A 13,757-nucleotide genomic window follows, 5' to 3' on the forward strand; every position below is an offset into this window, starting at 1 on the left:
TACATGCTCAAATTTGCTCAGAATAACAGAAACACACATTAAAACTACAAGAGGATACCATTTCTCACCTATCTGATCAGTAAAAATGCGAAAATCTGACAACATACCTTGTTGATGAGCCTGTGGGAAAAGAGATACTTTCATATACTGTTGACATAGCCTATGGATGGGAATTTGGCAATATCTAGCAAAAATACATATACATTTAACCTCTGACCTAGCAATCACACTTCTAGGAATCTATCCCAAAGGTATAGTAGCAAAAACACGAAAAGACTTCTACATAAGGTTATTCACTATAGCACTACTTATAACAGCAAAACTCTGTAAATAATTCCAACGTTCAGTAATAGGGGACTGGCTGATTGAACTGTGGCCCATGTACAAAATGGAGTTCTATGCAGGAGGTGAAAAGTAATAAAGACTATCTACTCATATTGTGTGATCTCCAGGACACACTGTTAAGAAAAAAAGACACCTCAAAGGAACAAGACAAAAAAATTAACAAAAACTCATAGACATAGACAACAGTTTATTGATTACCAGAGGGTAAGGGGGGAGGTGGGTGGTAGAAGAGGGTAAATGGGGTCAAATACATGTTGATGGAAGGAGAACTGACTCTGGGTGGTAAACACACAATGTGATATATAGATGATGCATTATAGAATTGCACACTTGAAACCTATGTAACTTTACTAATTATTGTCACCCCAATAAATGTTAATTAAAAAAAAACATGGGGAATAATATTTAGTATTGAGGACAGAAGTTGGCAGAGAACAGATAGGTATTTGCTTATAACTTTTTTAAAACTAAAGAATAAACTAAAACTTTTAAAAATTGTTACTTATAAAGTGAGAATGGAACAGGAGGGACAAGGTGGAGAATACTTAAATAGAAGCTGAACTTGTCTGTATATGCATTGTTCTGTTGATTTTGACTTTAAGTTTATATATAATTATAAAAGTCACAACGGGAGTAAAAAGTAACCCCCAAAATGGAAACGCAACACATATCATCAAACAGACTTGTGCCTCCAGTTGACAGAATCAGCACATGCAAGAATTATTTCACATCTTTAAAACATGATTTAGTATGATATATCTTAAGCAGAGAAATAACTGTTTTTTAAAAGTGTTCGTAGTAGTGTTGGTATTGTTCTTCTGAGTCTGTTGTGTAACTTAAAAATAAATAAATTATTATATTCGTGTCTTCAAGCGCAGAAAAATAAAATACAGATGTAAGATCAACAGAGTAAAGTAAAAATCCTATAGTCCTGAATTTAAATTGGAAATAACAGTATGCACACTCATGATTTATTGTATCTTTAAAAACATACATATTTCGCAGCTCTGTCCACTGAAAAGCCCTAGAAATAATGAAAAAGCCAGGAACAATGATCATCCCTGGTCTCCAAATCCATATCCAATTAAAAGGAAGCAGAGCTCCTGGAAGAAATGACTAGTTCCGGGCGAGGGGGAGGAAAAGAACAAGATGGGACTGGAACATCTTGTCATACACACAAAAAAGGAGCAATCAAAAGCTCCTAAGATTCCTATCAAAAGAAATTTGGATTAAACTTGAAGAAGTCTGAAATGGTACAATGTGAACACCAATAAAGACACTAACTGCAACAACTGAAGCATATTAAATAGACTTTAACTCATGAGTTTGCTATGATACTTCAAATACATACATTAAATCATCTTTAGAAGATACTAGTGATCCAAATCATTTTGAAAAACAGTAAAGAAATGGAAAGAATCAAGTCTTTATCCTGTTTTTCCTAAACAGACTGTACATCAACGTAATCAAAGAACTGATAAGGTGCAAGTTTTCTTTATAGAAGGATTTTAGCTAGTAAATGAAGAAGGAATTATAAAATTAAATTACTTGTAAATCCTAAAGAACTAATGGATCTAGGCAATGATTATCAATGAGTGCTAACATCACGAAGAGACAACCAAATATTGTGCCTCCCAACCCCCAAATAACACTTGAATTGGAACAAACCTCAAGATCTAATTAGCAATTTACAGGGAAAATAAATAACAAAGGAATATTCTAGACAATACCCCAAAGACTCAATCAAAAAGTCCAGACTGTGGTAAAATTTACAGGACAAATTAAAACTTAAGACATAAAATGTGTGCACATTTGGAATACTTAAAAAATAATAATAAAAAAAAGGATTTCAGACAGTTGGGAAAATCTGACCACTGCAATATGTTTTGATATTCAATTAATGTTTACTTTTTTCAAGAAAAGGTATAATAAGTATAATGTGGTTATATTTTACATAATCTTATTTTCTAGTGATATATTCTAAGATATTTACATTGAAATGATGGGATATCGGGGACTTGCTTCAAACTAATCATGGTGTGGGGAAGAAAGGGAGGTGAGGTAGGGCTAGAGGGTAAACAGTCCAAACAAAACTGGCCGTGAGTTGATAATTTTGAAACTGAACAAGATTCATTACACTCATCTCTCTGGTTTTAAGTATGTTTGAAAGTTTCCATAACAAAAAGTAGAATAAATTAATAAGTGGGTGAGTGGGTGGGTGGGTAGGTAGGTAGGTAGGTAGGCAGGCAGGCAGGCAGGCAGGCCAGCCATCAGATGTATGTGGCAGATCTGTATGTAGAGGTCTACAGTCCTTTATGCCTAATTTTGAAAACTAAAAAGCTTTTAAAATAATGTTTGCAATTCATTTGACAGTCAATCTAAACTGAACTGACATAACATACTCATACATTCATTGCAGATATATATAATTTGTTTGATTATGAGATGCTCCCTCAATCCTATGTGGAATGTTACTTAACTTTTAAAAATCTGAGAAATTTTCAAATCCACAATACATCTGTCCCCAAAGCTGGGATAAGGAAATTTGTGGACTTGTACTAACATGGAAAGGGTGTAAATATTAAGTAAATAAAGCATGTTACAAAATACTATGTATTTTATTGTTCTATTTTATGAGCACATTATCATTAATTAATGTGAGTATTCGAATATGGGGAAAACATTAAAAACTTTCTTAAAACAGTAGCTGTTGTTATAGAACAGCATCATAGAAGCTTTCATTTAAATGCTTTATATTTCTGAATTGTTCCATATTTTACCAGCATGTTATGTATTACTTTTTAATTAAAAGTGTACGATTTTATAATTGAAAACAAGAGTATTTAAAATACATATTAAAATATACAGAATTTTTCTAAATGAGGGAACAATACTGAGGTAATAGCAAATATGATTTCTCCCCCCTCTATCAACTACGCAAACGTGGCTGACAAAATAGCGTCTTGATTACTTTTAATACAACATCCAAAATTATGTCCCCTAACTTAAAGATGTGCTGAGCATATAATATATGAGTGGTATTTTAAATATCAAAACTGAATAGGGAAAATGGCAAAAACAGGAAACAGAAAACCTTTCCCTCTTTTTATGCATTTTAAACTCAAATATTCATGGATTTATTCCCCCTAAATACTTAGAATTAAATTTCATTGTGCCAGCTTCCTCTTTCTGCAAATGTAGATTAACAAGAGATTATAATAACCTCTAGAGTAGAGTGTTGTTGTGAGAATTAAATGGATAACAAATGTAAAAGTCTTGGTTTCATGAGTGCCTGGCATTTGCTAAATACTCAATAAATATTACTGCTTTTATTAGTTTGTATTGTTCTTCTTCGTCAAAAGCCTGTTCCTGCACGCTACGTTTGGGGATCTGTTTCATGGAAGAAGCTCTGAAGTGTTGCTTGCAGTGTTTTATATATTAGATGAGAGAGCTGTGCCTTAAGTTGGTATCAGTCTATATGTTACCTTGATAATGAGATTCTGGAGAGAAATTCCATATAGAAGTTTTCATTCCAAATCAATCTTTTTAAACTTGCAAACAAACTTTTTGTCTCTAAAAGTTAGTCACTTAACACACTGTGTTTTGGATTTATAAAATAACAAATTTCTTTTTAATAAAATACCAATGTCTTAATGAAGTATCATATAACTATAAATCACATTGTTTCTAAATACCAATAGTTTGATTAAATTATAAAAGAAAAAGTTGTATCTTTTTAGTAACATTGGTGCCTTAAGTTCTTTAGCATGAATACATTTTTAATATGCAATCATACACAGAGGAAATAGTACAATATAGAAAATCTTAAAAATCATAATGACTTAAGAGATAAATCAGCACAACAGAGTTCATTCTAAAACAGAACTTTGATTACAACTAATATTATCTAATTGTAACCTACTATAAAGAAAATTTTAATCTACATGATTATTTCCATTACTTACCCTTTTTCATATGTGAATTCATCTTTCAGGGAATTAGCTGATGATTCACCAATAAAGACAGACGGTATGTCAATTTTCTTTAGCACATCAACTGTATAAAACAATAATGAAATTATTCAAAAAGTCTATACTTTATGTACAATCAACATAAAAAGTAGCCTCATTTTCAGCTGTGAATTAATTTAATAGATTTGGCTTTAGAGAAAGACTTTTTTCTGTTATATTTTTCACAATAACTGTTCTAAATTGATGGTTTTCAGTAGTTCAGTAATGTTTCAGAGTCTCCAGTATGTCTACTCATATTTGCATATATCATTTCCCCCCTTTTTCTTAAACTTCTGACTAAAGTGAGGATATCATAAATTAAAGAACTTATGTTACCTCCAATAATCATAAGCCAGTAGTTAACAACCCAAAAGTTTCTCGAGTTTATCAGAATATCTTCATGAAAGAGTAAAACATTCATTTTACAAAGGGTATATAATTTCAAGTTTTAATTATCAAATAAATTAAATTTTAAATTATGTCACAGAGTAACATCTCTTAGCAAGACAGAAAATATCTTTTTAAGACACATGACTATATCAATACCTCTGCAGCTATTAAAAATGATGAGATGGGTCTTTACTGTTATGACAGACTATCTGAAGTGTATGTATCATTGAGTGGAAAAAAAGCTTACACTTTTTTTCATTACTATATGATCCCATTGATATAAAAATAAATTTTGTATTGATCCCATTGATATAGAAGTAGTTGTTAAACATTCCTTTACTAGCCATTTTGATTCCTGCCCTTCTGGAAGTAAAAAAAAAAAAAAATGTACTCTACAAAGGATACCAAGATATTAAAACACTACAACTTGTCTTTAAGATTAAAGAAATACACATCAGCGGTTGCTGAGGTGTGGCAGTAGTTGACTATAAAGGGACAGAAGGAAATTTTGGGGGTGGGTGAGAGAACATTCTGTATCTTGATTGTGGAGGTGGTTACATAATTACATATATTTGTTGAAACTTATAGAATTATTTATTCAAATAAAACCTTTGTCTTTGGATGGGAAGGATTATGATTGTTCTGTTTTCTTCTTATATCCCCCCTTTTAAATAAATATTGAATATGCATTTTTTTCCTTCATAATAGCAACAAACACAACTGGAAACAATTACAATCAACTTGAATTCATAGTTTATGATTTTCCCCGATTGCAGATTTATACAGTCCTCAAAGGGGCTGAGAAACGTTATATCTATAATGACAGCTAATATTCTACATATATACATTACTATACTATCTCAAAAGTCCCTCGAGATTGGGTAATTATTCTTAACATTTCCATTTGATTTATTCCTCTATAGACATGATTAACTATCAGAAAAGGAAGAAGAGAAAGAAATTTAAAGTTTTCTTTCTACACTTAATTCCTAAATGAAAAAGTGAAAAAGCTTTTTGTACATACCCATTCTCAGGAGAGGTGTAAGCCAAAGAATGCAAGAAAAGACCACTTTACAACAGTCTGAAAAATGACACCATACATCTAAAGCTTTCCAAAGTGAAAGGGCTGATGGCAAGTGAGAAAGGGCATAGGCTAGGAAAGCTGGGTAAATTTCTACTTCCTCATAAGCCTGGAGTTCATGGTAAAGTTGTGTGTTTTGACTGGTATCTTAAGAAACTTGACTCTTAACTATATTACAAAACTAAAACCAAATGTCAAAAAAGAAAGAAAGGAAGAAAAAACAAACCAAAAAAAAAAAAAAAACCCTCTGTAAAAATACCTATTACTCAGGAAGAGAAAAATGATCCTCCTAATGTTGCGATAGAAAAAGTAGCCTCATTTTCAATGTGAGTTAATTTAACAGATTTGGCTTAAGAGAAAGACTGTTTTTTGTTATATTTTTCACAATAACTTTGTTCTAAATGTCTTTAAAAACATGCATAGTTATTATTTATTCAAAAGGGGAGGGGCTATAAGACAACAGAACAATCATAATCCTTCCCATCCAAAGACAAAAGTTTTATTTGAATAAATAGCTCTGTAAGTTTCAACAAATACATGTAATTATGTAATCACCTCCACAATCAATATACAGAATGCTCTCTCACCCCCCAAAATTTCCTCCTGTCCTTTTATAGTCAACTACTGCCCCACCTCAGCAACCACTGATGTGTATTTCTTTAATCTTATAAAGACAAGTTTTAATGTTTTAAAATCTTGGTATCCTTTGTAGAGTACATTTTTTTTACTTCCAGATGGTTTTGTTTTATGCAAATATAATCAATCATTCATTCCCACTCATATTCTCTCCCCCTCTACACACACACACACACACACACACACACACACACAGACACACACACAAGTCATATAAGTCCCAGAAGGGCAGGAACCAAAATGGCTAGTAAAGGAATATTTAACAACTACTTTTATATCAATGGGATCAATAAAAAATTTATTTTTATATCAATGGGATCACATAGTAATGAAAAAAAAGTGTAAGCTTTTTATCCACTCAATATACACTTCAGATAATCTGTCATATCAGTAAAGATCCATCTCATCATTTTTAATAACTGCAGAGGTATTGATATAATCATTTATTTTAAAAAGATATTTTCTGTCTTGCTAAGAGATGTTACTCTACAACATAGTTTAAAATTTAATTTACTTGATAATTAAAACTTGAAATTATATACCCTTTGTAAAATGAATGTTTTATACTCTTTCATGAAGATATTCTGATAAACTCGAGGAGAAATTTTGGGGTTGCTAACTACTGGCTTATGATTATTGGAGGTAACATAACTTCTTTGACTTATGATATCCTCACTTTTGTCAGAAGATTATGAAAAGGGGGGGATATGATATACACAAATATGAGTAGCCATACTGGAGACTCTGAAATATTATTTAACTACTGAAAACAAAAAAACAAACACGTTCTAGTTCACAAAAGACTTTAAAAACACTCAATTTTGAGATCCAAGATGGTGGAGTAGGTAAACATTATGCTTGCCTCCTCTGGTGACCACATTAAAATTAAAACTAAATTATTGCACTATCAACCTGGTGAACTATCTGAAGTCTAGTGAAACAGAAATTTTATAGTTAAGGATATAAAGAAGCCACATCAATAGTGGTAGGAGAGATGGAGACACAGAACGGACTGGCCCTGAACCTCCGTGTAGCAGATGAAAATTGGGAGAGATACCTCAGTCACAGGTTTCCCCCTGAGGAGCGAGGGACCCCAGCCCCACACCAGGCTCCCTAGTACTCTTACAGGAGTACTTGTGCTAGGAAGAGGAACCCCTACAATATCTGGCTGTGAAAAATGGTGGTGATTCCAACTGTCTGGGTGGGATGGAAGGCTGCGGGAAACCCAGACGTCCTCTTAAACTGTGCATGCACAGACTCACTCACTCACAGATACTCACCCTGGGCACCAGTGAAGGCAGTGACTCAGGAGGCTTCAGAGACATATGGGAAAAGACTGAGTTGTGTGGCTTTAGAGCAAGGACCAAAGGGACAGTTGCCATTTTCCCTGTGTGGGGTACTACTAGCAGGCAGGCAGGCACCGTCTTTCCTGGGTTGAACCCTCCCCTACACAGCCAAATTTGAATCTGCATTGGCCTGGTGGTCTGCACACTCCACCCTCATGACTCCCTGAGACCCCGCCCCACCCAACTTGCCCAACACCAGAAGCACTTTCTCTGTGAGCAGCCAGCTCCACCAGCACTGCATTCTTTCTTGGACAACTATCAGGGGTCCATGGGCCCTATGGCAGCTGGCGTTAGTGTGCTCTGAGACTTTTGCTGAGTCACTCCAGGCTCAGCATTGGCACCAAACCAGAATCTACATTAACCTGGTGAACACCACTTGTCCCACCCTGGTAACTCCGAGACCCTGCCTCACCTAACTCACATATCACACAAGGCATTATTAGCAGACGAGCCTTACAGGACCTGCCAGGTGGCAGCAGGACTCAGGGTGTCTTGGCTTTTTGCAGCCAAGCATAGTACTAGTGGCAACAGTCTTCGGTTCTCAGTGTGGCCATTCCCATGTGCCTCTAGGTTTAGTACAGGGAGCAACCCACTGCGGATCATTTCGTAGCTCCTACCAGGTGGTCTTCAGCCTGTCACAGACAGTGGGTGACCAGTGCCTGAACCAGAGTTCCTCCCAAGAGGCCCCAGAACCAACATACCTGGAGGTTAGCTTCAGACCACAGCAGACCACCACCAAATTAGCCCCACAAGTGGCACACGGAAAGGGTGGTCTCAGCAAGCACTGGAGCCCACTAGGGATAACCCTGCTCCATGGGGTAAGCCCCAGCACAGCAGCCAATAAGCTGTGGACGTGGCCAAATCCCACAGCCAATCAGCCGAGGGTCAATCCCACCCATTCATGTGCCAATAGCAATCAAGGCTCAACTATAACAGAATGGCACATACAACCCACACAAGGGACACTCCTGGAGCACCCAGCACAGGCGACCAGGGACACTGTACCAGGGTCCCACAGGACACCTACTACATAAGGCCACCTGGCCAAGACTGGGAGATGTAGCACATCTACCTAGAAACAAACACAGAGAGGCAGCCAAAATAAGGAAACAAAGAAATACATCCCAAACGAAAGAACAGGAGAAAACTCCAGAGAAATAACTAAACGAAATGGAGGCAAACAAACTACCAGATACAACGTTCAAAACAATGGTTATAAGGATGTTCAAGGAACTTAGTGAGAATTTCAACAAAGAGATAGCATGCATGAAACAGGACACAGAAACCATGAAAAAGAACCCATCAAGAGGGAAGAATACAGTAACTGAAACATTAAATTTGAAACACCTGTTAGGCCACCAAGTGGGGCTATCACACAGGCAATCAGATGTACAACTCTGGAGAGGTCGGTATGGCCATTTACATTACAATTTGTCTCTGATGTCATGGTAATACTATGTGGCAGTGTATACTTTTCTCATGTACCTACTCTCATGATCTTCATAGTCTTGTCAGGCCAGACAAAAATTAAAATTATTCACACTTTTACAGGTGAAAACAAAGGGCCTAGAAAGGTTAAATATCTTTCCCAAGGGCACAGACGAATTCATGTATCAAATAGCCTGGAATAAACCCACATTTCCTGGTTCTGAAGTTGTTTTCCCCATCACATTCTGCTGCCTCCTAAAGAAGACAAATGTTATTGGCTCACTAAGTCAACCCATCCTATGTCCTAGCTGAGACAAAAGCAGACACGTTCCTTGTATGAAATGTTGGCAGCAAGGGGCTTTAAAACTTCCTTTTGTTCCCAGATATTAGGACCTCTGCTCTTAGAGAAGAACATGTGCAGTTATTTCCTGTGGGTACGGACTAAGCCTGGAAAAGAGGAATACCTACATGCCTCTTTTAATAATCAATCCATGTTTTCCTCTTCTCTACCAGCAACAGCAGAGATGAAAAATGATACAGATCTTTACATTTCTCTTTGGAAATATGAAATGTTCAAACACACACATATGCAAGGATGGAGCAAAATATCACAGAAAGTAATCCAAGCAATTAAATCAAGAACCAAAATGCTGAGCAATCTCTGATATGTACAATTGAGTTGGAACATTTCCATGGCAACAGGATTATATGGTTAGGTGCTACTGTTAATATTTAGCACATTTCCTTAGGAACTGATATGATCATCACAAAAAGATTTTATAGTCTTACAGACAGACATAGGAGTTAAAGGGAACTGACACTTCCAGCTTGCAAAATTTTTATAGGGAAAAAACATGCCAAAAGCGTAAATAGTTTACAAATACTAAAGTTTGTGCAACCCAAAACCCTTGAGAAGGTCTTGAGGGTAGCTAACACCTGGGCTCAGCCTTCAGCAAAACACACAAAGTTTAAGTAACTTGCTCACAGTTATATAGCTAATACAAGTGGGAGCTTGAATTTGTATTCCGGCCTATTTCTAGAGTGTGTATACTTTCCATTTTGCCAGTAATGTATACAAGTGACAAAAGTTACTGACTTGAGACATATCATGTAGGATAATAAATTTTAAGGGAGATAGTTAAAGGAGAAGAAAAATATGTCAAATCTGGAATTCCAACATTACTAGTTTACTTGGTAAGTAAAATCCCTTCATCAACTCATCTAATTTCCTAGCAGTGGTTGTCAAACTTTTGTGAAATGCTAGAACCTCTTAAGGGTACTTAGGCATTTTACAATTATGATGGTTTAACCAGCTAGAACATTAAAATATAAAGAAATTAACAAGCATGTGGCTTTGAAATTCCACAAGAATACTGTAGCTATTTAGTATACCCTCATATCCTAAAATTTAATCTTGTGATTATTTGACTAAATCACAAAAACTCTTCTATGGCATTCTGAACTCCATATGTTTATCTCTATTTAAAGCTTTGTTTTTCACCAAAATATTGATACAGCTTCTAAAATGAAACACATAGACAAAAAAAAAAACAAACAAAAAAACGCTAACTGTTCAAATAAGAACAAGTCAATTCTACTTCCGTTGTGAATAAAGTTGTCCGAAGGGGGTTAAAATTTGGGAATACCTTTCCAACAGAGAAGAAATTTTGCTTTTTAAACAGAAAATGAGAGAAGAGAAATCCTGCTAAATTTTAGTTCGAAAAGATCTGTCAAACAGGAGAGAAGAGAAGTGATACCTGTACTTACTGTCGTTGGATCCCATGCTAATGAGGTCATCAGAATCAACATTGTGAACTATGGCTGCTTTGTATCCTGCTCTCTGTGCATTCAAAACCTGTAGGACAGAAAACGGTCTTGATATGAGGAAGAAAGTGCTCTGTCATAAAGACCCTCAACTTCAACAAACATAAATCAACGAGTCTATACCACACATCTAGGTCTAGATTATATATATGTTAAGAACAGATCTCGTGTGTTCTTCAAACATAAATAGATGTCTTACAATTGATTATCATGGACTTCTTTAGACATCTCTTGATTTCTTTCACAGCATTAAGTGAAATGAGAAACAAATAAAGACAGGGATATAAGCAATAAACCTGTCTCGCTCTAAAGAGATAGAGAATTGATGTGATGAAGCTCGAGTCTTCAGACCTTGGGAACTCAAACCTACCTCCACTACTTATTAGTGGGATAATTTGGGCAAATTACTTTTCTTCCTTATTTCTCAGTTTCTCCAATTTTAAAATGAGAATGACAACAACATTTTTCTCATATGTAAAAAATGGTTTAAAATGCTTCATACCATGCCGAACATGTACAAATGAGTCAAATAAAAGCTTTTTTTTTTTACTAGCTTCATTATCAACCATGTTCTTTAAAATTCCTTTCTAAAGCTTTGAAAGGATTAAAAACATCTCCGGCCAAAACTGCTCACTTTGGTTCTACCTAGCTAGTTTTCCTAAAGCTACCTTTCCTAAAGCTAATCTACACAATAGTAACCTTTGCATCATAAGAATATGGCTAGATATGTAACAGAATTTCCTTACATGAGAAATCTAAAAATAAGCAAACACGTTACCACACCTCACTTTAAAAATAACAATCTGTTTTAAATAATAAACCCAGACCTAAGCTACTTATTATATAACCTTTGGACCACCGGGAAAAACAAAGGATCAGATCATTATTTGCATATTGGTTAAATAAAATGAAAATTGGATAGGATATATATATATATAAAATACGTACACACATGCAGTTTTGGATACTTAATATGTAAGAAACTCTTGAAATATATCACCTTATGATCACTACATAGTGAATGCTAGGAAAAAGAAATGAGCCTTATATGTTCAACCCCAATCAGGAAAGTTGGCTTTGCATAGAGTAAAATTCTCTTTTACATTACCCTTGATTTCTCTAAAACTAGCCCACAAATGCAAGTTGGGTTTCTCAAAGAGACAAAAATGTGGATCAGAATAATTTTATTCTGTCACTGAAAAAAAACTGAACTGTCAGAGAGAAGAGTGCCTAAAAGAACTAATATTTTGTTTATTTCTACAGCCTCTATAGCATCTATGAAACAGCCTGACACAATAGTAGACACTCATTAAATATTACCTGAATGAATAAATGTATAAGAATAAATAGATAAGATGTGCTTAAGTTAATAGCTCACATTATAATATTACAAACACAAGAGAGAAAATTAGGCAGAGATTTTTAAAGAACTAATTAAAATAGGATAAATAGTTGACCAACACAGGACCAACTGCTGTAATGTTAAGAATAACAGCAAGAAAATCAACCAGCCAACAAAACTGTTGTAAGCAATGTTTTGCAGTCATGCAAGAAAAGGACAATAATGCAGAATGTAAATTTACTGTGTTTTGTCAATGTGCACATTTTTATTTTTATTTTTAGGTGAATTTTGTTATCCAACTAAAATTGAGAAAATGCCAGCCGCACAGCCCCTTCCCCGTATACAAGTATATTACTGCTTTTCAAGGGGAGAAGGGAAATCTTTCTAAAAGGATATTATAATTTCTAAACCTTATTTCTTACTTATATATTAATCTATTACATAGCCATACAGACGTCACTTAGCTTTTATGTAAACAAAAGTATACTTGGTTGGCGTTGCTATTAGTTTATCTGATGCTGTAGTGACCATTTTAACTGTTTCAAAAAGCTAACTGAGGAGAAATGTTTCTTTCACACACCCAAAAACAACTGTTCCCAGAGATACAATTTAATAAATATAAAATTGATATCAAAAGCTGTTCTCTGCTAAAGTAAAACAAGTTTATGTTTCTTTTTAAAGCCAACTAATGCATAGTCATTGGTAAGAAGGAACAAAGTAAACATCAATTTTACAGGAGGCTTTCTGACGCCCAAATTGTTAAGAACCACCAATATAAATTAATGGATTTACAACAATCTACTATGTATGTAATTAAATCTGGCCATTCAATTCTTAACAGGACACCAAGCAACTGAGGAGAAATGTTTCTTTCACACATTCAAAATGCCATTGTTTCCATAAACAAAAAAAATAAAATTATATCAGTATCAAAAGCTGTTCTCTGCTAAAAAAATAAAATAAAATAAAATTCCTAAAATAGAGAACTTAGAAAACACTGATATAGAAAGAAATTGTGTAAGGACAAGTGTGAATTCCAAAAAATAGAAACATGCTTTCAAAAAAATAACAAGTCTTTCACAAGGCTTTTGTTGTTGTTTTTACTGGTTTCTAAAATAATGAAATTAAATCAAGAAATACATTAACATATGGACCAACAGGCGTATGAATACAAACAAGGAAAATATATCCATGTTTATGAACTATAAACCTCATGTGTCAGTCAAATTAAATTACATTTTTAACTAAGCAGCAGCTGGTACGTTTAAGAACACATGAGGCAGAAATAAAACCTAAATCATTTAGTAAGCATGTGAAAGGTTTCACATTCATAAAATGTAACATCAAACACATGA

General features: G+C 34.6%; 1 protein-coding gene across 3 annotated transcripts in view; it reads right to left on the minus strand.

The window, feature by feature from the left end:
- Nucleotides 1-13,757, minus strand: part of RNF13 (ring finger protein 13) — a 137,087-nt gene that overhangs the window by 40,338 nt on the left and 82,992 nt on the right. For 2 of the 3 annotated variants that reach the window (XM_019748856.2, XM_074333751.1), the window contains exons 5-6: nt 11,004-11,091; nt 4,311-4,401 (exon numbers count right to left, since the gene is read on the minus strand). In XM_019748856.2, coding sequence (XP_019604415.2) covers nt 4,311-4,401; nt 11,004-11,091 — 179 coding nt within the window. Of the gene's footprint in view, nt 1-4,310; nt 4,402-10,993; nt 11,092-13,757 lie in introns of all 3 variants that reach the window. The other variant, XM_074333758.1, reaches the window with a different exon arrangement.

The sequence above is a fragment of the Rhinolophus sinicus genome, linkage group LG01, assembly GCF_036562045.2.
Source record: "Rhinolophus sinicus isolate RSC01 linkage group LG01, ASM3656204v1, whole genome shotgun sequence".
Lineage (NCBI taxonomy): Eukaryota > Metazoa > Chordata > Mammalia > Chiroptera > Rhinolophidae > Rhinolophus > Rhinolophus sinicus.